This window comes from Podarcis gaigeae, assembly GCF_964106915.1.
Source record: "Podarcis gaigeae genome assembly, chromosome: 2".
Taxonomy (NCBI): domain Eukaryota; kingdom Metazoa; phylum Chordata; class Lepidosauria; order Squamata; family Lacertidae; genus Podarcis; species Podarcis gaigeae.
In genome coordinates, this window is record NC_139679.1 from 71,032,515 (window position 1) to 71,058,034 (window position 25,520).

Sequence of the window (25,520 nt, forward strand, 5' to 3'; positions counted from 1 at the left end):
CTCTGCTCTCCCCCTCCCCCTCTTATTTTAAAGATAACATCTTATCTCTTCTTGGAACATAATGGAAACGCACAAGTTTAGAACTTGCTCTTTGGCCTGTTAACCTCCCTACCCCTAGTATCAGATATTTTGGAAATGGTTATGGTTGTGCTAACTTAGTAGTTAGTCAAAGAAAGGCTTTCTATACACAATCAAAGGCACATCCTTTATTATGGCACAATTTTCACAGAGAACACAAGAACACAAGAGCCCTGCTGGATCAGAACAAAGTTCTAGAGCAGGGTAAGAAACAAAGGTAGCAACCCAAGTTGTCAGATCTTGAAGTTTATCAGATGAAGACTAGCCAGGAGGAAAACAGCTTGCCAGTAAGGCTCTTAGAGGCTTCTCTGATTCCCCAGGAACATGCACAAGTCAATGTAAACAATTAGGGGCACGTGATAGGAAAGGCTAGTTGCCAGCCCAACATAAACAGCAGGTAACAATTTTTTATATGTATATGTAAATAACAGTACTGGTGCTGTGCAGAAAACCTTGTTTCTCCTTTTTATCTGTGTACACCTGTGCCTCGCTCCTTAAGATGGAATAGGGCATACTCACACCCAGCGCCGTGCTCCAGTGCTGCTGTCAAACAGGTAATATTGGCCAGTGACTAGGGACATAAAACAAGGAACAACATTAGGCCTTTGTCCAGTTTAGCTCCACGTCCCCATACTTTGCCTTCTCCATCTGCCCAACAACAATCCCACACTGTGCACTCACACTGTCTCTGTTTCAATACTTCTAGCCTGTTTTCTGCAGTGGTTTCATTCATGCCTGATTTTGTATGAAATAATTTTTTTTTAAGCTACAAACGTGGAGGTTATAAGTGGCCTTGCTCTGTGGCATCTGTAGTTCATACCTAGCATTTGTTTCATTTGGAACCTTCAAACTTCCCAGTCCAGAGTCATGGCATCCTACAGGGATCTACACAGCCTGATAATATCATTAGACCAACATGGTTCTCAGTCTGTCATCCTTGCCAGAGAGCCAGTTATAGATTGTGGGTTCGCTGACTGCTGTGACATGTAATATTTCTGTCTTATTGCAGATCCAGGTCATCAAGCCTGAGCTTTCACAACCGCCAGCCGCCATGAACCACCATTGGCAAGATTGGCAGCAACAGCAGCAGATATGTTCTGTGCTTATGATAATATTTCATGCTCCTGCTAATTTTGCTGTTTTAATTGTGCATTTTATATGTGACTTCCTTTAGCAAGGTTTTATTTTGAATCTTATAAGTTCATATTTTAGTTTCCTGGTCATTATGCTGCTTTGAATGTATACTTGACTTTCTTCTGTAATATTTTATTCTGGAGTGTTTTATTTGATGTTTTAATGTGGGTTGTAAACCGCTTTGAGTTTTTTTGTTAAAAATATATAACGGTTTCTCCTGAAACCATGCCCACCTCTTAATCAGGTGGCATCATCCCACTGAGCAGCTGGTATCAGCTGATGAATGGGGGAAATTGATCCCTAAAGAAGCAGGACTGAGCCACCCACTTTTCAGCTGCTGAACTGCAATGGTATGGCTGCATGTGCCTGTTCCTCCTGGGAACTGATGTGTACAGTTGGTTCCTGCAGAAAGCAGGATTGGCTTCCCCAACATCAGTTGATATGAAAAGAGGTCAGTCCTGCCCAGTTCAGATATGCACCCAATCCCTGCAGAAAGCAAAATTGCTGAGGTGTGGGGAGGTCAACCCTGCACTCTTCCAATGCAGGAGGTTGTGGCATTATTGACTCTTTAAGACTGGTTTATGGGAATAGGTTAGAACCTCAGAAATAATGAGCTTACATACAGCTGTCTCCCGTTAAGGATTCAAAGCTGGTGTCACAAGGTAATTAGGTGGAAGAGGTAAATGCCCACCTGTCAACTATCCAACAGTATGATGATGTCATGTGACTGATGGGTTGCTCTACTCACCTGTCAAAGTTGGTCTTTGGTGTTGGGTCCAGAGAAGGATCTGGCCCACACAATCTAAAAATGTTGTGTTCTCACCCATGTACTAATGAAATCAGCTCTAGCTGAGGGAAGCATGGCATAGCCGTTCTTTCAATGACATGAAAAAACATGTGCATGTCGCATTGATTGCTTGATGATTGATAAACTGACTGAACTGCTATACTGTCCCCATGCTATACACCCCATGAGAGTGCTTTGAAACAATTATTAAACAATGGAGAATGAGCTTACCAGGGTCCTGGGCACGACCATCAAATTGGAGTTGCTACAGCAAGAGAGGAAGAGAAACAGATGAACTAACGTTATAATCATAGTCCCAACCTTGGGTACCAAGGGCAAGGAGCACTATGAGGGAAGGAAAGCTGCTTTTGAACTGAGCATTTCACCAAGTAGGCAGTCTCCACATTTCTGGATCCCAATGGACACAAGACATGCCAGGCTCTATGTCATGCTCTATAGATTGTACACTGTTAAAACAAGTATGGTTGGCCACACAATCTAGAAACATTAGCACACAGTAGAGTGTCACACAGCTACTGCTGAGCATAAAATCCCTGACAAACTCATGGCCCCATATCAGTTTAGACCACTCTCTCCCAACCTGGTGCCCTCCAGATGCTTTAACTATAACTCCCATCATCTCTCATCATGGGTGATGCTGGCTAGGGCTGATGGGCGTTGTAGTCCAAAACATCTAAAGGGCACCAGGTGAGGAAGGCTGCTCCACACATGGAAGTGCAGAATTGCCACAAGGCTGATTGCCGGTGACTGATAGCAGCATGTAGAAGCAAGCTAAGTACAAACCAACTGGGGAAATTGAAAGTGGACTATGCCGTACCAGACTCAGTGCCTCAGTGGAATCTTTCGCTTTCTCCTTGCTTGGTTCTTCTGTTGTGACGTAATTTCTTTCCACTCCTTTGTCCCTACAGAATGAGAAATGTGGATCAGAAGGAACTCGGAGTCCATCAAGGCTAATGGCAGACAAAGCAATAGTCTGGATTAATCATTAAGATGAAGCTCTGCTCCACTGCAGGGAAACCAGGCTGTGTTATTAGGCTTAGCCCTCCCAAATCTGCCCAATTAACTCTGCCAGCAGCATCTATAGTGAAAGCTTTGGACAGCCGAGAGAGGCCCATTCCTGAGAGCTGATAGGTCTTCAGTCTCTTGCTGGCCAAGGAAATTGTAGTCACCCTATTGCTTCTGATATCTTAAGGCTGGATACAGGAGTTATAAGAGCTTATCACTGAGAGTGACCATAGGTGTGTGTGTTTGACAGTGAGCACCTCGCACAAGTTCAGTAGAATTCAAACTTCCCTGTTTGATGAAAGAGACAGAGAGAAAAAGAGAGATAAAACAAGATCCCATAAAGCTGTGAAACCAGGCTCAAAAATATGCAGAACAATGTCTGGTGAAACTTAAAAAGCTGGGAGGCGTGAGGAAACTCCGTAGATTTCCTCACAGTCATATGGTGAGGCTTTGGTGCCCAGCATAGCTCATTATGTTTGTCTCCATGACCGGGAGAAGCAACAGAATGATGGCAAATGAGCAAATTTAATGAATCTGCATAAAGCATAAGGAGTGATATAATTTGTTTTTCTTAGTGCAGTTTTTGCATTGCTAAATTGGCACAGAATTTTGACAGTCTGTATCTGCTGTATATACATAAAGTTCCTGAATGTTGAACAAACTATGAAACCCACCCCCCACCATAGCAATGAGATCAGCTGGGCCCTTCCAAGTAGTATGTGGTCAGTGGCTGTTATAACTCCATCTTCTTAGCTGAGATGTGCTTCAGCTCATTTCTGTACCTCCTACAAGACTTTGCCCCGTAAGACAGACCCTTCCAAGGGGTGGGGTGGCTAGATGGGGTCTCAGCCCATGTGAAGCCTCTAGAGGGGCGCTACTGAAGAAATCCACCCCCGTCTGTTTTTGGAACTGTTTGTGAAAGAGAAATCCTGAAGGAGGTTGCTCTCCAAGCAAAGATGAAAAGGGGAAGTTTTATTGCTTTCTTCTTTTGCTTCCCCCAACATCTCAGAGATCAATTAAAAGATATCTCTCTCTCTCTCTCTCTCTCTCTCTGTGGATCTAAATGACAACATACATGTTTGCACCATGTGAATACATAAAGAGGGCACTGCTGCATACAATCAGCTATAAAAACTGAGTCCTCTTCATACTGCAAATAAAATACCTGCAATGGAAGAAATGGGATGCTGGCATATGAAGCACTTTGTATTTATCCCTTCCTGTAATTTGGAAGGAAAATGTAGCCAATCCACTTTAAATTATTTAATTGCAATGGTTCAGCATCCAGCATATTTTTAAGGAAACTTGTGGAGTATTTATTCTTTTATTTCACTATTTAGAACCTTGAACTGCAAGTCTTTACTAAGAAGTAAGTCCCACTGAATTCAATGCAGCTTACTCCTAGGTAACTGTGATTGCAGTCTTATACTGCAATCTTAAGCATTTTTACTCAGAATAAGTAAGTCTCACTGAGTTCAATAGGGCTTACTCTCTGGTATGTGCCCGATCATTATCACAGCTTCCATTGTTGTTGTTGTTGTTATATCATACAGTCATAATACTTCTTATAATTCCTCAGATGATCTATTACTCTCTGAGGAGATCTACTTAAGGCTGAATGAAAGCCAGATACACACATAGACAATTTTACTATTTGGAGAGATTATCTCTTCTCCAGCCTCTTTCAAACTACTTTTTATTCCCTTTATGAAGAAATGTGTTGAGGTGTGTGTGTGTGTGTGTGTGTGTGTAGGGGTATGTGGGGGTATGTGACAAACTGGGTCTTTAACCCGAGTAACAGAAAGCCTAGTTTCAGCCCTGTCCAAGTAATGCCATGAGAATCAACACTCCCCCAAGTCGCACAAGGCTCTGTGTCATGAATAGGGGTTCTTACTTGTTCTGCAGTAGGGGCTGAGATGTCTCTCCTGGTGCTTTCCTGAAATACAAACAACAGTGAGAGTTCTGAGAAGGTACTTAGCAAGCCAAAATGTTCCTTGAGCTCAAGAGGGCAAGAGAAAGGTTTTGGTGGCATGCAACAGATTGTAAAAGCTCACATTTTTCAAGGTAGCAGGGAGGGTAATAGAGCATTGTCTATGGCGGGGGTCGGCAACCTGCGGCTCCAGAGCCGCATGTGGCTCTTTAAAGCCTTTGCTGCGGCTCCGGGGAGGAGGCAATGGGAGGAGGCGAGGAGCGGAGGCGAGGGGAGGAGGCGAGGAGCGGAGGCGAGGGGAGGAGGCGATGGGAGGAGGCGAGGAGCGGAGGCGAGGGGAGGAGGCGAGGGGAGGAAGCGAGCGGCGGAGGCGAGGGGAGGAGGCGAGGGGAGGAGGCGAGGAGTGGAGGCGAGGGGAGGAGGCGAGGCGAGGGGAGGAGGCGAGGGGAGGGGAGGAGGCGAGGGGAGGAGGCGGAGGAGTTAGTTGCCTGAAGCCCCTTTTTAAACTTAAGCAGGGGGAAGTTTGGTGAATTGTTCTTTCCTTGGGGAAAGCAGGCTGCATTGAAAGGGGCCGTATACACTGGTCACTGTTTTGAAGGGGAGTGAAGAACACACACTCAAAAAAAGGTAACTTGTTAATTTTATTTCTATGAGGAGGAGTAATTCTGAGGGGTCAAACAAATGAATAATAAAAAGGTATTTTTATAATGACGAATGCCTCATTATTAATTATTATTTACATCAGCCACTGATTATGATTTATGGTACACTGGGGCCCTGATTAATTTTCTATGGCATTTTGGGGCATTGATTATTGGGCATAGCAAGTTGCGGTCGCGTGGAATTTGTGCTTTGTGACTGTTTGAGGTGGGTTTTTTTTCTTGGGAGGCTGGGCGGTGCGAAGAGAGGGAGGCTTGTGGTAGTGTCGGGGCTTGTCTCTAGCAAAGTAAGTCCTCGCCATTTGGTCACATGCACAGCATTCTAGTTGTGGGGGTTAGGTGGCTTCGGCGCTCCAACGCTTGCTTTGCCGGCTGCTTTCAAAAGCGTCGGAAACAGCTGTGCTGTTGCTGGGTAACCGGATCGTCCCAGCAGCCATCTTATCTGCCCATGTGGTCTTCTGAGGCGGCCGCCATCTTACTATAGGAAATTCCACGTGGGAGTTAGTTGCCTGAAGCCCCTTTTTAAACTAAGCAGGGGGAAGTTTGGTGAATAGCTAACACTTTCCTTGGGGAACGTTATGCAACAGCTTATTGCTGGTCTTTCCCGCCTTTGTAAGCAGGCTGCATTGAAAGGGGCCATATACACTGGTCACTGTTTTGAAGTGGTATTTAATTTACTGGTTGTAAATTAAATATTTTAATTAGCTATTTGTCCTTTTTTCTTGAGATTGACAGCTGACTGCACGATCCTGTATATACAGCATTAAGGCAAGAAACAATATATACAGTGTTATATTTGTTTTAAATGTTGCAATGTTTTTGCGGCTCCCAGTTGTTGTTGTTTTTTTGGAAACGGGTCCAAGTGGCTCTTTTTGTCTTAAAGGTTGCAGACCCCTGGTCTATGGGATCAGTTCAGGCTCTTTCTTGTTAAAACGATTGTTCATATTTGGTTACAGATTCGACAGGTCCCCTTCCAGAATATGCCTGGGTAACAGCCACTGCTAATGAAGACCCCACTGACATCAAAGCTAAGTCAGGAATTGATATGAAATAAGGTATAGATAGAGAAATCTCACTGGAAACTCACCTCCAGCAGAGTCGCCAGAACAGTAAACCCAAGGCAGAAAGGAGGAGAGCTCCAGTGAGCGTAAGAACCACCACGAACCAGGGATCTGGTGCCCAGTACCTCAGAGTTCTGTGCAAAGTGATGGGCTTCTTGGGCACTGTCTGAAATCAAAACAACACAAATCTAGTAAGCAGAACCACACAAGCTCAGGCTTGTCAGGCTCCACTTGAGAAAGCCCATCAAGTCATTGGAACAAGTGGAATTATTCAAATATAAACCTTCCCATAATTTTTTCTCAATCTTTTCCTTCATCAATGAGTGGGGATGCTCTTAACCTGTAGTAAGAGGCTACTGGACTAACTAAGCCCTTTTGACCTGTTGACAATGTACTGAATATTTTTCCAGCATGGCATGCCGTGAAATAGATTTATTCCCAAATTATGATTAATGGAGGCTGCATACCCATGTACTCCCTGTTCTAAAGGTTCTTAAAAGCATTTTCACTTGAACCTGGGAGCTGCTACTATTGACTCATGGGAATATTATTCCAAAATATTTGCCAAAGCATTCTGCACCAATAGAAGCTTCCAAACCATCTTCAAGCACAGCTCTTCATAAAGTGTGTTATTATGAGGATGAAGTAAGATGTCCCATACTCATGAATGCCACTCTCAACTTGGGCACTCTAGCAATTATTTCATCACGTCTGCTCTGAAAAAAAGTCCTGGAACTGTGTGTTCTCCGTTCTCACTGCACTGCAAATAATCAATGGATCTCAGTGACTACTCAGAAACACCGAGCAGTAAAGAGTTAAAGGTGGAATCTTGCTATAGTCCATGCAATAATTGCAACTCAGCAGAGCTAGCAGCCATCCATTGCTACTCTGAGATCACACAGTCACTAATTTCAATTTCCAATTCCAATGTCTAATTTCAGATGATCCAGGTGGCTTCCAAATGCTGTCAAATTCAAATTCAAGGTGTCAAATGCTGCTAAAAGGTCAAGTCATATTAGGAAGGTCGCATTCACCTATAAATGGAACTTATTAAGTAACTTATTAAGCTACCATAATGCAAGCAAGCATCCTATAGCAGACACACTTCATAGCCCAGGGAAAGAGCTGTGGGTCTAGGGGCCCTGGTGCAAGTGTGACTACTCCTGTGAATCAGATTGACTCAAGGCTTCCTGGCAACAGCATGTCCTTATCTGCCCCCTCACCGTGGTGGTGGTAGTAGTAGTAGGCACTGTCGTGGTCCAGGGAGTCACGTAAACGAGAACGGTGGCAGTGGTGCTGAAGCGAGGTGTGCTCCCACCGTCTGTCACTTCCACCAGCAGCTCAAAAGTGAGGGGGTCAAAAATGCCAGGACGGTCATAAGAGAAGGTATTATGGAGCATACAATTTCCATTCATGCGAAAGCGCCCATTTGTGTTGCCTGAAAAAGAGGGAGGGGAGCACATCTACACTGCAAACCTTACTTACATCAGCTGTATATCACTTTAACTTGTTTTGGCTTCCCCCTAAAGAATCATCGGAATTTTGTAAGAGTGTAAGGAGGTCCATTTGAGCTCCAAAGCCTGCTTCACAAAACTACAGTTCTCAGGATGTCCTAGGACAGTGGTATAGTGTACTTCAGAATTTAAGTGCAGGCGTTCATTATTAGCTGTCATAGACTGGGGGCGGGGGATACATTGCCATGACCCAAAGTAGAGTCTAATTCCCCCCCAACTGTGCTGATTTATTTATAAACAGCATACAGAACAGCAGTTCAAAGCCCACTACCAGTTTATTAGGATAAGTGTGACTGTAGACCTATGCATAATTACCTGGGAGTGAACTCATTGGTGCTTACTGCATAGGTGTAACTTGTAAAACACATCTGAGCTAAGATGTAACTTTTAGTTTTCCATTGTGAATGCAAATCATCTATCTAAATTGTAACCGTTTACCTGCTAATGTGAAGCAGGAATCTACTCAAAGAAAAAGAGAGAAGTATGTAGCCTCTGTGCAATTATTTTCCTCGTTCTCTGATCTCCTCCACGGTGATCTGTCAAACTTGAAAACCTCATTATCACCTAGTTCACTTGGCAGAGCAATGAGAACCAGTCAGTTATTCCTGGCACTCTGGCAGGTTATGCCATTGCTCCAGCTCTGAAAGAAGCTCCACAACTATGCATTCCCTCCTTCTCTACACCACTGACCTGAGGAGGAAGGACTATTAAACCTGCTTAAGTGTATGGTGCACACTAAATATTTGCCATCAGAAATGCAACCCTTGCTGCCCTCTTTGCATAGGCTTGCACTCTCAGGCAGACCTTCTCATGTTTTCTGCTACTTCAGTTCTGCCTTGAGAGTTCCAGCTTCAGCACACCATTAAGTTCCTGTTTTCCAGCACATACATACATCCCTCCCCTGACGGCTATCTAGCTCAAACAATAGCCCATATCTGCTAAATCCACCTCTGTCCTTCAGCAGCTTCACTCAGGAGTTGGAACCAAAGAATGTCACAGTTTAGGGTAGCCTCTTTGTTGCCTATTCCCCAGGGCTCTGCCTCAGCCATTCCATACCTCCAACAATCCTGTAGGCGAGTTCACTTCGTTCATTCTTTTCCGTGCATTGCAGATTAGTGACACACGTAGTACTTGTGGAAAGTATGAAACTCTGATAAAAGGGTGGATTACACACAGGGGGCTCATCATTTATATCCTAGGAGCAAGGAAAGGGGTTGTGTTTATCGGCACAGAAGTCCTGGAAAGGATTGTTCCCAAACTCCCATCTCCCATTTGCAATTATCACCGGTGCTCCAAGAAGCGAGGTTCCATGCAAGGACCCCTTCATGTACTGGGCTTCTCACATTACCCGAAGTGTTAAGAAGCAATTATAACCCATGCTTTTGCAGCGTTCTGTGTGAACCAAGCAACAGCCAAAAGATGACATAGAGCAGGTGTCTACAGAACACAGCACTTGATTTGGGCAGGAAAGAGTTTACTTTCTGCAATTTAATTTCCCAAAGTTCATTTCAGATTCTGATCTGAGCCAATGAAAGAATAATTTAATGTCTTGAATGCTAGGGCCTCAGTGGGTTGATCATTTCATTACCCATAAAACTACCCATTGGCACCAAGGGGAGCTTCCCTTTTGGGGCAAAACACCTGTTTTGAGGACCATTGATATCCATTAGGACTATGACCTAGGAAGAACAATTGAGCAACTTTCACTGTATACTGAGGTCAGGATCCTGAGTAGGCTCTTAACAGCTGCTGTATGTACTGTAGTTTTATTTTTATTTTATTTAAAAAAAATCAAATTTTAAATAGTAACCATCAAATTTGATCACATACACAATTATTTACACTTCCCTACTCTCCTTCCTTGGTTTTTTATACAAACATTTTCAAACTGCATTTCCTCCTTAACTCAACTTCCTCCTTAACTTGTAAAAAGTGCCGATTCTGCCAATCAAAGTGGTTGAGTGGACACATGTGGGGTAAGGTGATCTCATAGATGACCTAGTCCCACTCAAAGCTTTGCAACAACCTCACTCTACTCACCCACCTGCCAAGTCCAGTTACCTGCACATTAATGGTGATGTTACATAGACTTGTCTTCGGCGATTCAGGATTTACGCCATTATCAAAGTCCCTTAGGTGGATGACCAAATGATATGACTTCTGCTTTTCATAATCCAGTGGTCCCAACACATAGAGCTCACCTGTGCCACAAAGATAAAATTGTGCATTTATACTACAGTGGTACCTCGGGTTACATACGCTTCAGGTTACAGACTCCGCTAACCCATAAATAGTGCTTCAGGTTAAGAACTTTGCTTCAGGATGAGAACAGAAATCATGCTCTGGCAGCACAGAAGCAGCGGGAGGCCTCATTAGCTAAAGTGGTGCTTCAGGTTAAGAACAGTTTCAGGTTAAGAACGGACCTCCGGAACGAATTAAATACTTAACCCGAGGTACCACTGTACTTTGTAATAACAGCCACTCCCAGGTCCATATTCACAACTGCCAAAGCTGAATCCCCACTTCCATTCTTCCACCCCCTTGATGCGAGTATGGTAGGTAGTTAAAAGGATGTTAAATGATCTGCTTGAGATGATCTTGAGTATGGGCCTTGGGAAAGTAGAAGGCAAAGTGTTGTGACGAATGGGCCATTATTCCCTAGCAACATCCTCTGGAGTTCTCTAGGCTGACGGGATCAGTCCCAATCTGGGTGTGTGTGTGTGAGAGGGAGGAACCTTCATCTAAATCAAAATGCAAGAAAGCCCAATTAAGTCAAGAGCTGAAGAATAAACCCAGACAAGTGGTGTGTTATATAAAACCAGGAAAGTGGGGCTAAGAGCAGGTGACATAAGTTTACCTGGATACGTCATACAAGGATTCCAATCCTTTCCTTACCTGAGCGACGGCCAATGTAGAAAACAGAGTCCTCTGAACCCAGGATGCTGTATATGATGTTGTTGAAAGGATAGTCTCGGTCAGTGCCATTGATACTGCCAATGAAGTATCCAAAGGCTGCATTTTCTGGAACACTAAAGAATGGCCTTGAGCACTCTGGATCGTATTCATTCACTCGGCTTACTGTCACCAACACCTGCACTGTGGCTGCAGGGGACAGAAACAAATCTGAGAAGCCTGTGTGACTAGGGACACTTTCAGACTTACTATTTTACAGGTGAGATTCAATCACATACTGGCAAATTCAAGCTGCACAGCTACAGTTGATTTGATGCTCTTGCACAACACCTCCCCCACCCCTGGGGAAAAATCCTAGATTTTTTGTGGTAAGGAAAGTGATGTGGAAATGCACTGGGAATTATGGGATAAATACTGCCTGATATGACATCATATAACCTCCCCATTAAAAAAAATCAGGGAGAATACTCAAGGAAATGGATGTCATAGCAACTCCCCATATAATTTGTACAAATCAATCAGGATGCTCAATAAATATGGAAGCAAAATCTCAAGCTTCAGCAGGCGTTGGCTAAGCATTGGCTAGGAACTGAGAAACCAGCCTACATAACCCTTAGCAAAATGCCCGGCTCAAATTGTACATGATAGCTGCAGGCTTGCAGGTTTCAACTTTAATTTAAACCCAGTTACATGTAACCAGAGGAAGTGGGGTCTGATTTTTCAAGCAAGAGGGATGTGTGAACAGAGCACTGCATACCTGTCACTTACCTCCCTGTAGCCTCTCTTGTCACGGTCTTTTGCCCCAGCTGGGAGGTAGCCCTTGCGTAGAGGTACTCAATACAAACACACCCACCCCATATACCTACCCCATTCACTTTAAAAACTGTGTCCCTCTAAACACTGCTTGAAATGTGATTGGGGCAGATCCAGATTTAAACCAATAGGTCGTCACCTCGTGTGTAGTTTTAATTATTTGGTGATGGGCCAGAATTCTGGTGTGGTATGGCTCTCACAACCACCCAGTCAAAGAGCTCACTGTTTTGTTCTTATAACCTGCCTCCGTGACCCTCATCTAGCCGGTTTATACACTTATATATTCAATGTTTGCAATTCTTAGACATATTAACTGTCTATGAACCCATTATGGATACCACATTTCTCTGCACATTCATTTTAACTGTTTTTAAAAATCCAGAAAATTTTCCGTACAATTCTCATGTTTGTGTGCTTTAATTATTTCCATTTTATTGGATGTTTGTCAGTTTGCTATTTGTAGTGTGAAGTATGTGTCCCTTTGAGGGTGGTCCGTGCTGGGCTTTATGTTTGATCCTCTGTTTATTTTTTGACACAGACCACATGCAGTTGTTGCTTGTCCATGACAAATTTGTTTAGTAACAGTCTGCCTTCATGTACCACAGAAGAAGTTTGTGGGACTTCTTCTAAGGTCAAATCAGCCAACAACTGTAGTACTTGACTGTAGTCAACAGCCCTGTAGTACATGACATACATTTTCTCTATCAAGAAATATCAACACAAGTCATTATTATCTTCTTTATGCTATTGATAAAAGTATGATTATTTATCAACCAGCCACAAGTAAAAGGGCAGATGATTTGCAGAATTTCTACAGCTGCTTTGAAAGTTTCCCTTATTGTTTAGCCATGACTTTTATGGTATACGATAATTGGTGCTTCTTATCTCCCTGTACGCCCAGGACACAATCAAATTAACAATAAGCACACTGATTTCAATGCAGGGTGGCAGGCATAGTCTTATGTCATGTTCATTGAATTCAATCAAACTTGAAAATACTTTGGTTGGATGGCACCTTTGGTTTTCAGTGGTAACCCGTTAACAAAGTTCATTGTTGAGCTACTACTTGGTTTGTTTTCAGTCAGGTTTTTACAAATTGTTCATTAACCAATGTGGCCAGGCAACTAAAATGTTCAACCTGGAGGCTTCTTCCAACATGTTTTCTTCATTGGAATGCTTTTGAAGGCACTTGGAAAATGTATCAGAAGGATTGGTCACTGTGTCAGTATTTGCTGTTCTCTGTAGGGTTGTGGCAAATCAATGTTAACTACACTTTGTTGCTTCTTCAGGTTTGTGCAGAAGTGGAATGTGGATTGCAGCTTTGCACAAATACATCCCTTCCTTGTTCAAACATCCCCAAAGGAAGAGATTGTTTGCAAATCTGTTTCTTTATTCCTAGTAGATGGCTGTATCAAGATGGACCCACGATATGGGTGGCCAAGTCAGGTGAAGTGGTACAGAGAGGCTAAGAACAGAGCAAAATGGTACAATCAAGGCTGTGTATATTCTGTGATTCCACTTTTGCACTAAAGAAGCACAGAATGTGGTACTGGGCTCAGAAGTTAGCACCCTAAGGCTCTTACAGCACCAGCCTAACTATGACTACACAAAGGTAAGTCCTATTGAATTCAGTAGGGCTTATTCCTGGGTAAATAGGGTTCGGATTGCTGCCTTAGATTTCTTTCCTTTTTTTTAATTAAGGGAGATTTCTAGTTCATCAGGCTGCAAAGTACAGAATAATAGAGTGACAGAATTGGTGCTTCAAAGGTCATTAGCCCAACCCCTCAGCTGATGCAGGAAACTGTCTGCAACAGGATCCTGGACAGATGGCCAGCCAGTCTTTCCTTAAAAGCCTACAATGAAGGGGAGCCCATCACCTTCCAAGGCAACCTGTTCCACTGTCAGGTGGCTCATAGGGTGAAGAAGTTATTCCTAAAGTTTAATCTAATTTTTTTTTATTGAAATTTGAACCCATTGTTCAGGTCCTAAGTCTCTGGAGCATCAGAAAACAAAATTGCTTCATCACCTATGTGACAGCCATTCACATAGTTGAAGATGGCTATCATATTGCCTCTGAATCATCTTCAAAATCTCTGGTAAAAATCTCTGAAGCCAGAGCCAAAGCTGAGTAGAATTTGCAGTGGTCAGCAGCTGATGACAACAACAACTTGTTTTTTTTATCCCGCCCATCCGACTGGGTTGCCCCAGGCACTCTGGGAGGCTTCCAACAGAATATACAAAAACACAACTGAACATCATACATTAAAAGCTTCCACATACAGGGCTGCCTTCAGATGTATACAGAAGATTGTATAATTACAGTGGAACCTCGGTTTTCGAGCGTCTCGGAAGCTGAACAATTCAGAACCCAAACACCGAAAACCCATAAGTGAATGCTTCCGTTTTCAAATGCACCTTGGAAGTCAAACGGCTTCTGAGGCGTGTTTCTCCATTTTTGCAATGGAATTTGCTGACCGCCCATTGTGCCTCGGTTGTTGAATGTTCCGGAAGTCAAATGGTCTTCCGGAATGGATTATGTTTGACAACCAAGGTTCCACTGTATCTCTTTGACATCTCCTGGGAGGGCATTCCACAGGGCAGGTGCCCCTACCGAGAAGGCCCTCTGCCTGGTTCCCTGTAACTTCTTGCAATGAGGAAATCACCAGAAGGCCCTCAGAGCTAGAACTCAGTGAGGTCTGAGCTGAGATGGGACTTTGCATAGCTTTTTACATAATATACAAAGGTAAGAGAACTCAGGTTTCTTGGTACAGATTTTGGATTCATAAAAGCCAAAAGGGAAGCACCCAAGTGGGATGTGTGTGTGTGTGTGTGTGTGTGTGTGTACTAACAGAAGCCAAAGCTGAGAGATACAAAAGAAATGCATAATGGGGTGGGGGATGCTGTCTTCTACTATAAATCCAAACTCCAGCTTCTTATGAAACATATGCAAACAGGCTCATTAAAACACTGTCACTGCCTACTGAACACATACCATCTGGCCTATAATTTAGTTCTGATCCTCAGCAAGTGCTTGCTTTGTCCCTGCATTTCACTGGGTTCCTAGGTCCTGGTACTAATCCAGACAACAACCATAAACATGATAGATTTACCTTTGCCAACAGAGAGCTCCAATGACTGTTTCTGCAGTGAGGATTTTCCCAGGGGAAGTTACCTCTGCCCTCTGATTCCTACCATACCTCAAAGCAAGCCAATCCAGGAGAGATCTTGCTGAAGTCCTGATTTCCCATGACCTTCTGTGTTCAGTATCAAAAGAAGACCAAACCCAAATAACATTTGACTGACAGAGCAGTACGCACTGTTTTGTGGAGGACTTCCATCATCAGTCACTAGAATGGTGGCTTGGTACTGGAAGTTAAGGTTGGCCATAGCTTCAGAGTCACAGTCCAAAGTGGTGTTCACCTGTCAGGACCCAAGGACAGAAAGGTCAGGACCATATGGGCACATCTTATACTAATAGCATCCTCTGCCAAGGGGAGATGCTTAGTTTGGGAAAATGGTAAACTCGTTGTTAATTAGAGATACCACACTCATTATCTCTCAGGTACCCAGAAGTGACTGAATTGGAATTAAGCAGTACCCTGAGACATTTTGCCCTAAATTCTGGCAAAACTGAGAGGATGGCTAGGTATGTTGGATGCTACTCAACTCTTAAGCCCTGCTGACTCTCCCCACTCCCTCTCCCTAACATATATGATGAAAGAAATAAGTCCATTCCAAGGGCTTACCTGTAGTTCTGAGTGCCTCATTTGGAAGCTATAGGGAGGGCTCTGGCTGCCCTCCATTATTTCGTAGTGAAGCCTATCGCTGCCACTCTCTACATCATTACAAGATGGAGACGGCAGTGGCGTCCCAATGGGGGTCGTCTCTGGAATCTCAGTCCTAGGATTAAGCAGCAATAGCCTCAAAGAGTAAAAGATGCAGAAGGATAGAAATGGTGATTTGAAAGGAGAGAGAAATCTCCTCCTCCTCCTCCTCCCCCTCCCTGCTTTGCCTATGTTTCTCAATAACCTCTCTTAGAGCTGATCACTGATGACAAGACAAACAGAAGCTCAAGCATGTCAAGGCTTCTCCATAGGGCTACTGTTCTGTCAGTGGAAAAAAGACAATTCTTGTGCTCTGATTGCTCTGACTCATTAGCCATTAAGATCGTTCTTACTTCTGGATCAGGGGTGGGAGACCCGTGGCCCTTCCAGATGTTGCTGATCTTCAACACGCCTCATCCCTGTCTGGAGTTGATAGCAGCTGAGGCCAAATCACATCTGGAGAGCCACAAGTCCCCACCACCGCTCTAGACCCAATTCTCCTCTCAGAGGCATAGTTAATCCAGGGGTCAGCAAACCTTTTCAACAGGGGGCTGGTCCACTGTCCCTAAGACCGAATTCCTATTTCCCACAAATAACCCAGAGATGCATTTTAAATAACGGGACACATTCTACTCATGTAAAAACACGCTGATTTCCAGACCATCTGCGGGCCGGATTTAGAAGGCGATTGGGCCAGATCCGGCCCCCAGGCCTTAATTTGCCTACTCATGGTTAATACCCATGGATTCTCCTATACCCTAAATACTGCTATACCCTGCTGTGCATAGCAGGTAGGGAGAGACCCTCAAAATCTACATTTCTTTTGCTGGCTCAAGCTTGAGTAAGATCCTTTTGCTCTATGGAGACTTACACAATTACAGCAGGGGTGCACAGAGGTCCTTGCAGGTTCTGCCGCTTTACTGTAATGTTGACGGTGATGGTGGCTTTATCTGTGGGATGCAGCATGTTGTAGGCTTCTACTGTGAGCAGGGTTTCAGTTAGGTCTGGATAGCGTCTCAGATTTAGGTCATACGTGTTCCTGATTATGCCTGTGTCTGCATGCAAGCAAGAGACTGGCTGTGATCACTCAGCTCCTTGAGGGTAAGATGGCTGACATAGTTTGAAGACCATTGTTGATGACCACCACAGAAGGCCCAGCCCTCCCTGAGGCTGTGTGGGTTCCATGCCACATCCCTGGATTCTCCTTACCTGGTTCAATGGTGAAATGCCTTGTGGGCAGAGAGGAGATGATCCGGTAAAGCACATTTTCCCCACTGGCATTGACTCTTACAATAGGCTGGAGGGGAATTGTGTTTTCTGATACCGATATTGCTAATGATGACTCCCTAAATCATGAAGAAAAGAGTGTAAGCCCCAGGTGCTATAAGCCACCCCATCTACTCATAGTTGAATAATCCTGTTTGGGGATAATACAGGAAGCAGAGCATTAACAGGACAACAAGGACTTTTAGAGTCACGTTGAAAAATAGGAAAGTGAGTTATGGCTGCTCCATGCAACTCCAACAATATGTGTGGCATCAAAGGGAAGAAAGAGAAAAACACACCTGAATGTCCTCCCTGCTCTATGCTTCCTTCAAAGAATTTGACGTAGTGCGATGACCCAGTCCCCAATACAATGGTGGCTGGTGGTGTTTCAGAGAAGCTCACACTCCTCACTGCTCTTGTTGTGCTGCCCAGGCCCATGGAACAGAGGAGACAGTAAACCTGTCCTGACACTAGAGGGGATTTGCACAGCTCCCTTACAGCAAGTCAATAATCTCTCCTAATTCAGTTTCTGCTCTCAAATCCAGATCATCTCTACCACCTCTACCACCAGGGACTGGCAGCCACTAGTCAGCAATAGCCTCTCTGGCATGGCACTTGGGTGGGAAAAGCGACACTCCAGGTATCACAGGGACCTGCTGTTTGTCTACTCAAAAGGCTGTCAGAACTAGGGCTTTCCTTCTCTGGTACAAGTTAATGAGAGGGGAAGTGGATGGGTCCCACATGTGCCCTGGAATGGGGAAGCTCGGATCAGTAGCCTCTTGCCCTGGCTCAAATCTCTGATGGCCTGAATGTACATTCCTTACATCAAAAGTGATTGCTTTGTGAGAAGGCGATATTTTAGAGGTGCCAAAAAAGCACTATTTTAATCCTTTGCAGTGTCACAGAAGTGCAACTCTCAGGTTAAGTGTGACTAGACATGATCTGGGAGCGATGCCCCAGCACTCTCTACTCTGTGGTAAAAGTTTCTTAAGCACACCTTTCTTATGATATTGCATAACCACCAGCGCTGGCGGAACATATTGGGGCAAGTAGCCCATGCCTTAAGTTTATGCTGTGGGGAACTTGGAGCCCAAGAGCCTTTGTATCCCTCTCCCCGCTGTTTATTCATAAAAGTGCCCTATACCAGCATATCATAAAATATCAGGGTGGCATATAACCATATAACACCATTAAAAACAACATAGTAACAACTCAACTCACGTGAAATTGACTTGCTTGTGGTAAACAGGCAGCACCTTCACTGCCAGAGTCCTGCGGCAGCTTCTCCCACCACTGTCCGTTACCACAATGACCATTGAGAATGTCTGCAGGGAGAAGGGCATGGCATGAATTTACAAGTAGGAGGGATAGGTCTAGTCAAAAGCAAGCTTTTAGTATGTTGCTGGGTCCAAGAAGAAGAAGAAGAGTTTGGATTTGATATCCCGCTTTATCACTACCCGAAGGAGTCCCAAAGTGGCTAACATTCTCCTTTCCTTTCCTCCCCCACAACAAACACTCTGTGAGGTGAGTGGGGCTGAGAGACTTCAAAGAAGTGTGACTGGCCCAAGGTCACCCAGCAGCTGCATGCGGAGCGGTGACGCGAACCCAGTTCCCCAGATTACGAGTCTACCACTCTTAATCACTACACCACACTGGCTCCTAGGGAGGGAAGACTGAAGGCCACAGAAGCCCCAGGAACAGAAAGGCACAGTACCTTGAAATGGAGAATGTCATGTTTTGTTCCTACTGCCTTATCATACCAGGAACTGTTTGAGTCAGCTTTCTCAAGCCCTATGCTTTTAGTAACAGTCTTGCATGAGAAGCAGAAGCCTGCTGCATGGTTTTTCCTTCCATAAACCGTTGTGTGTGTGTGTTTTTAGCATCATTTGTGTGGCCCCATCCAAATGATGCCTTTTAATGAAAAGAGGACCTGGGGACAGGGAGGTGGGAGTCGCAGGGCTAGGAGGGAACATCTGGTGAGACAAAGATCCACACCATACACTTAAAGCACATCCAATGCATATTTAAAGTGCAGGTTGTACTCTGAAGAATCCTGAGGACTGCTGTTTCTCCTTCACAGAGCTACAGTTCCCAGCTCCCTTAACAAACTACAGAACACTTTTGAAAGGGGACAGAGCTGGGGAGTGGCAGGTTATAAGGACAGTGACATTGGCAGAACATATGCATAGGTACAGTAAGCAATGGAACACACCTTGCCAGCTTGCTCACGACTGAAACCCATGGCAGGTGCCAGCACTCTTCCATCTCCAGTTATGATGAAAGGCAGAGAGGAATTCTCTATGGAGAACTGTATAAAAAGAAAATAAAGTTGGCTGGGGAAATTGTTTCTTTATTTGTTTTAAATAAAATCTCATCCCCTAAAACTTAGATCCAAAATTGCTATCTCCCCCTCTGCCTGGGGCACTGTTAGAATATGCCACCTTCCAAATTCTCAAGCCTTCTCTCCATGGCCAGACACACTACTTGAAAATTCCCTTTACAAGACACCCCCTCACCAACTATAGGTGAAGGGACCCCTGACCATTAGGTCCAGTCGTGGCCGACTCTGGGGTTGCAGCGCTCATCTCGCTCTATAGGCCTAGGGAGCCGGCGTACAGCTTCCGAGTCATGTGACCAGCATGACTAAGCCGCTTCTGGTGAACCAGAGCAGTGCACAGAAACGCTGTTTACCTTCCCGCCAGAGTGGTACCTATTTATCTACTTGCACTTTGACGTGCTTTCGAACTGCTAGATTGGCAGGAGCAGGGACAGAGCAACGGGAGCTCACCCCGTCGCAGGGATTCGAACCGCCGACCTTCTGATCAGCAAGTCCTAGGTTTAACCCACAGCACCACTCGTGTCCCTCTCCCCAACTATAGTCCTTATTTATTTAAAAGCATTTATTTAAGAATAGTTCATAATGGTTTTATTTTTATTTTTTTAAGTCTTCCAACATTCCTGCTTTCGCAGCAACAAAGGTACTTACAGTCAAGTTGCCTCTGCCTTCCCTCTTCAGTACAATTTGGTAGATGAACTCTCCAGGGCCAACATCCTCTGAAACGCCTACTGGTTTCTCTCCTGCAGCAGTAAAAGAGATGGGAGCAGTCAGACTCTTGCCCTAGTTAGAATCTGCCCCTTTGACAGCACTGAAGCCCTCTGCAGGCTGAGCTTCCCACTGGCACGTGTAGCCCCAGAGTCCCTTCTTCTAGCACTGGCAAGTCTACTATTCAAATCTGCCTCCCCATGGTTGAACAAAAACCAGCACCCTCCTTGCCATGCAGGATCTGCCACATGTTGCTAGAGAGCTCACTGCCTCTCAGTGCCTGGTAGCGAGACCACCACCCCCTACCCTCACCACACCGCAGTACAGTACCATATTAAAACTCTTCTCACCATGGCACCCTTGTCAGGGCCTTAGGATGAAATACCAGGGCTATTGTGATAGCCTTACCTATGTATTCAGGTCCACTGCCACACTCCAATCTGTCTGCTGCAATGACTCGAATGAAGAGCTTAACTTCAACTGGCGTGCCACTTGGGCAACTTGCACTGAATGTCAAAACATACTGATTCACCCGTCTAGCATCCAGGGCAGCACTGGGACTAAGGCTCACCTGGAAGCCAAAAGAAAAAAAATCTCAGCATGTATTGCACCTCTCTTCCACATGTTCAATCCTGTTGAACAGCCCAGTGTTGGTGTTGCCATGGGCACCAATCAATAGATGTCCATATGCCAGATAGGTGCCCAGGTGCCAGATGGGAGGACGTGGCATGTTGGAATGGCCTAATTAAAGTAGCAGCAGCAACTAAAAGTCTCCCCTTTTGCATCCGTCAGTAATATTTGGGGAGTAGTTCTGCATACTTGTGGGAAGGAAAGCAGCTAATTGCGGCTGCTTCATATCATCCTAATGTAGGTACCAATGCAGTGAAACAGGTATGAAACAGTTTTACACTTGTAGTGAAGACATGCTCTATGCTTCTGCATACTAGTTACATGTTCACATACATTAAAAATCAGGTTACATTTGCTAAACAAAAGCTGTATTCCATGACACAATACCAGTTAACAAAAATGACACTTAACCTGTTCAATTCTTTTAGGTATGTTTAATTGATAGAATTTATTAAATATTCTAGTCCCACAAGAGGCTAGTTCATCTTGATTGGATTGAAATATCTGGTGTGCAATGCAGCAGGACAACAGCACTGTTGACTCACGAGTCCCAGTTCAAAAATCCCCACTAAAATGTGTTTTAAAATGTCACAAGAGGGAAAGAGTCCCTTTACTCTCATAGAACATGATGGCAGGAAAAGCTTTCCCCTTGCGCGCGCACACACACACACACACACACACACACACGGAATTGACTACAAATTTACAGGTCTTTTGTACCTCATAGATGTCAGGGGGTACAAAATTTGGCTGATTGAAAAAAGATGTGGTGGGGCTTGTGGTCTTCAGATTTACTGCAGGTGGATCGCTGGAGTCTGTACAGTTGCCAGTGAAGTTGGCCACAGTTGTACCTGGTGTCAAGCTGTCTTCTAGCACCACAGTGTCTGGGATGCCCTCAATCACTGAGACAGAGACAGCAATGAGAGTATTGGTCCCAAGGCACCATTGACTGCAGCAGAGAAAAGCCCTCTTTGATAAGCATGCATATGACATGGGTAATTTCCATGTTTCTGAAATATAGGCAGCTTGCTTTCATAAATGAATAGTAAAATCATAGAACTGTAAGAGTTGGAAGTGACCCTGAGGGTCATTAGGTCCAACCTCCTGCAATGCAAGAATTGCGATATGGCTCCAAGAACAACTTAGGTAAAATGTCATAAACAAATAAACAAGGCTAAGGATAAAAGAAAGAGAGAAGAAAGCAAATTTGCAAGACACCCAAAAATGGAGGATGAATGAGCAAAAGGAACAGATCCTAACACCACTGATAGTGATCATTCAGCAAACATTGTTAAACTGATGCCCTGTTATGTTCTCAATAGCGGTTTGGATCTGGGCTGTTCATGCATTGTTATTGCTGTGTATTCATTGTTAATTGGTTATGCCAACTCTTTTAGCTAACTGTATAAAAGAATATTATTATTTTTTGTATTCATTCAACTCCAGAGCAATTACAGTCTGTCTCTTCTCATCTATAGTGAAGATCTGGCAGCCTAAGAGCAGCCGCTGTTCAAAGGCTTCCTAGGGTACTACAATATTATGTTTGCAGGAGAGAGGCTGCCTTGCTCTGATCATAGGCAGCTTCCCCCACAGTGTATCGTAACAGCATTTTAGGCACTCAGGTGTCTGTATGCCTATCTGGAGGTGCATGTGCTCAAACATACACGCTTGGCTATAACCCAAGTTTGCTTGCATTAAGAACAGCCGACTTTGTTTTCACAGCTGTTGTGCATCAAAGCCTGCTTTTGCACTGCATAGGGTGATCTTCCTTCCCCTGCCACTGGTCATAGATCTGTTAAGTAGGGAAGTGTGGAGGTTTCCTCTCCTTACCTACATCTCCGATGGCTGGATCTAGAGCAGTGGGGTGGGGGGTGGGGAAACACAAGAGAAAATACTGTTATTATCTACCAGACATTCAGTTCAATTAGTGAGCAAACATTCCCTCAGCAAACATACTCCCCAACCAAAAGCAAAGGAGCCTGGGGTTCCCAGATGTTGAAAGAGAGAACTGAGGAAGAAGCAGGTTGTCACATGGAAGAAAAAGCTCTGCCTGTGGAAATGCCACCTTCTACCTGTTCTCCTTTGCTTCTGGAAGTAATCATGCATATTTCTGTTTCAGAGAGTACTCAGGCAAACGCATGGACCAATCTCCTCAGAGGGAAGGATTAGGAAACCCTTGACGGACTGGGCTGTGGTAATGCTCTCATGGCGTCTAGGGCTGTCAATTCTTCCCTAGCGCCATGTGCTCAACATAAACCACCACCACCTCGCTAGCTGCTATTCTTTTAAAAACACAATAGTTTCTGGCCATGGATAACTCATGCTACATCTAGGCTGACCTTGATGAGCCAAAAGTCAACCATAACATTTTGTGATTGAGCTGTGACTTTTAATAATACATTGTAAATGGTTGTAACCTGCCCAGGGGCCTCAGGTGAAAAGCTGACTAATACTAACAACAACAACAACCCATAGGGACACCAATTCTCCTGTCTCTTGGTTCCCATGTCCTAACAGCAAAATCTAATTTGGGAATGGGGATCCTCCGTTGAACAGATAAGGAGCAGGAGCTTCATGCATGATGGAGCTGAGATCCCCATAACTCTTACCTATAGTACAGATGCTGAGCAGCAATGTGAGAGGCAAGGGCCACCCTGGTTCCATTTTGCAAGGACGCTCCAGTCCAGCCTGTGTTCTGTGCCTTTGTCTCCTTAAGTTGCCAGGTTGAGTTGCTAAGGACATTGGGCGGGACAGAGCAGGGCACAGCAAGGCTCAGCTCAGTTATGGGAATTGCCCAGCCCTTCTCAACACATAGTGAGGAAAACATTTTTTTAAAGAAGAAGAAACCTTGAGGCTACGAGTCAATCTGGAAAGCACAAAGAGAAAGAGACTGAGGGCTCAACCATACTTACCCTTGCTCCGCTTTTTCTAGGCACAGTGTCCAAACAGGCTTTTTTTCTCATTGGCTTTCAGGTGACCTCTTTATTGAGAATTCAGCCAAATTTGTTTCCACAAACATTAGTCAACATTGACTATTTGTTTGTGGGGAGGCCCTAGAACATTGCACCAAGTGTTCTTCCATACTTCTCAGTGCATTTTCCTGTCACTTTATCCCCAAAAGTCTGGTTTGGGGGGGCAATTCTTGTTTTGGTGCACGAGTGCCAAATCCACTTTGATTGTGCTGCCTTAATTTGCTAGTATGTGACCAAATCCCACCCACCCCAAAGGGACAAAAATGCCTTTCTGGCAAAATGGATTTCGTGGCACGCAAGCAGAACTGGGGGTGCTTTCAGACAGCGGCATAATCTGCAAAAGGTTCATTGGCAACAGATTAAAGCATGGGAAATGATAATCCAGGAAATGATAGATCTGGATTATTATTTCTTTTCCTCCGGAGGTGGGGGATATAAGACGTCTTGTGGATGCTGCAAAAAAAGGGGGCAAGAATGAGGATAAACGCAGCATTCCAGTGTCACAAGAGGCAGCCCCTGAAGCCTAAAAGGGAGACACGAAGCCCATTTCTCCTGCAAGAGTTTTCTGAGGGAAAAATGAGTTGTGAACAACAGGTCGCTAGGAAAGGACACAGTGGAGGTCGGGGCCTGTCCTGCTCCGACTTCTGCTAGGCCACTCAGGCCTCCACCTACTGCGGCCACAAGGGCGCAGCCTTGCCTCATGCTGCCCTAGTTCTTGCGTGCATTTTCGAAACAAAACAGCGGCGGCTGGCGGCCAGGGAGGCAAGGCTGTCGCCTGCTGGGCGTCGTCCCCCGCGAAGCCTTCCTTGCCACTCGCTCGTGCCCGCGCCTCATCCACCCTGCGCCCACCAGAACGGCGAGGCAGGGCCGAGGAAGCGCCTAAGAGATATAACTAGGAATAAATAAGGGGGGGGGAGGGCTGCTGCTTCCTACACGTCCCATCCCATCCCACTTTGCACAGGGTGGAATAGACAGAAAGGGTTAAAGCCAGGGCAATGAATAGAGTTTCTGCTCCCAGCTTCATTTATCCCCTAGGTTCAGGGTTGGAGTTGGAGTTAGGTTTGATGAGGCCCTAAGCTCCTGAAGGTAATGGGGCCATTATATGTCCAGCTGTCCTTTGTCAACAACAAATTGTTGCTGTTTTTTTGTGTTGAATATGTGCTATATGGTAATTTATGGACCTAATAGGTCCAAACACAACACAAAACACTGTTGTTGTATGTAAGTTTTATTTTATTTATTTTTTATCTTATATTTTGGAAATGTACATCCAGATTTTTTATTGGGTTTTTTTGGGGGGGGTCAAGAGAGTGGGGCCCTAGTTTGGTTACCTTATACGTAAATCCAGCACTGGTCAGTTGGGCAGGTTCAGGAGGATGCTATAGGTAGGTGCTGCTTCTCTCATTGGCTGCTAGATGGCGCTGTTCTGCCAGTGATACTAGAAGGGTAGCTGTGCGCCTCTCTTTGGAGTACAGGGACATCCTGAAGATTCTTAGAAGCATAGAATCGGCAGGGACTCCGAGGGTCATCTAGACCTACCCCCTGCAATGCAGGAATAGAATCATCTCAATTAAAGCGTCCCTGAAAAATGGCAATCCAACCTCCAAAGGCTGATCTAGGGGAGTGTGCGGCCACACTGGGTGCTGAGCTTTGGGAGCATCGCAGTGGGTGCCGCAACCGTAACATCCAATGGAATGCGAGAAGCAGGGGGTGCCAGATTTTGGCATCACATAACAGGTGCCACTGAAATTTGAAGCACAAAGTTCCATCGCTGCAACCTCTGCTTGGAAACCTCCAAGGAAAAAGACCACCTCCCATAGGAGTCCTTTCCACTGTCAAACAGCTCTTACTGTCATAAAGCTTTTCCTGT

General features: G+C 44.8%; 1 protein-coding gene across 2 annotated transcripts; it reads right to left on the bottom strand.

The window, feature by feature from the left end:
• Positions 1-184: 184 nt before the first annotated feature.
• On the bottom strand, positions 185-23,532 carry CDHR4 (cadherin related family member 4). 2 transcript variants are annotated; one of them, XM_083726372.1, is made up of 20 exons: positions 23,288-23,531; positions 22,509-22,529; positions 21,399-21,580; positions 20,457-20,619; positions 19,992-20,083; positions 19,218-19,313; positions 18,227-18,330; positions 16,949-17,085; positions 16,611-16,794; positions 15,662-15,815; positions 15,233-15,335; positions 11,085-11,291; positions 10,251-10,390; positions 9,246-9,384; positions 7,899-8,113; positions 6,702-6,841; positions 4,920-4,961; positions 2,838-2,922; positions 2,231-2,264; positions 185-649 (listed from the first exon to the last, which is right to left on the bottom strand). In XM_083726372.1, the coding sequence occupies exons 1-20, from the start codon at positions 23,418-23,420 to the stop codon at positions 594-596; spliced, it is 2,427 nt and encodes an 808-aa protein (XP_083582498.1). In that variant the 5' UTR covers positions 23,421-23,531; the 3' UTR covers positions 185-593. The 2 variants fall into 2 exon arrangements, with proteins under 2 accessions (XP_083582498.1, XP_083582499.1); XM_083726373.1 differs by lacking the exon at positions 22,509-22,529 and having other exon boundaries at positions 23,288-23,532.
• Between the last annotated feature and the right edge of the window lie 1,988 nt (positions 23,533-25,520).

Coding starts and splice junctions, on each gene's coding strand:
- CDHR4 (XM_083726372.1), bottom strand. CDS start 23,420: ATGTCCTTAGCAACTCAACCTGGCAACTTAAGGAGACAAAGGCACAGA. Junction 15,816..16,610: donor TGCACCCCTGCTGTAATTGT/GTAAGTCTCCAT, acceptor GCTTAATCCTAG/GACTGAGATTCCAGAGACGA. Junction 4,962..6,701: donor TTCTGGCGACTCTGCTGGAG/GTGAGTTTCCAG, acceptor TTTGTATTTCAG/GAAAGCACCAGGAGAGACAT.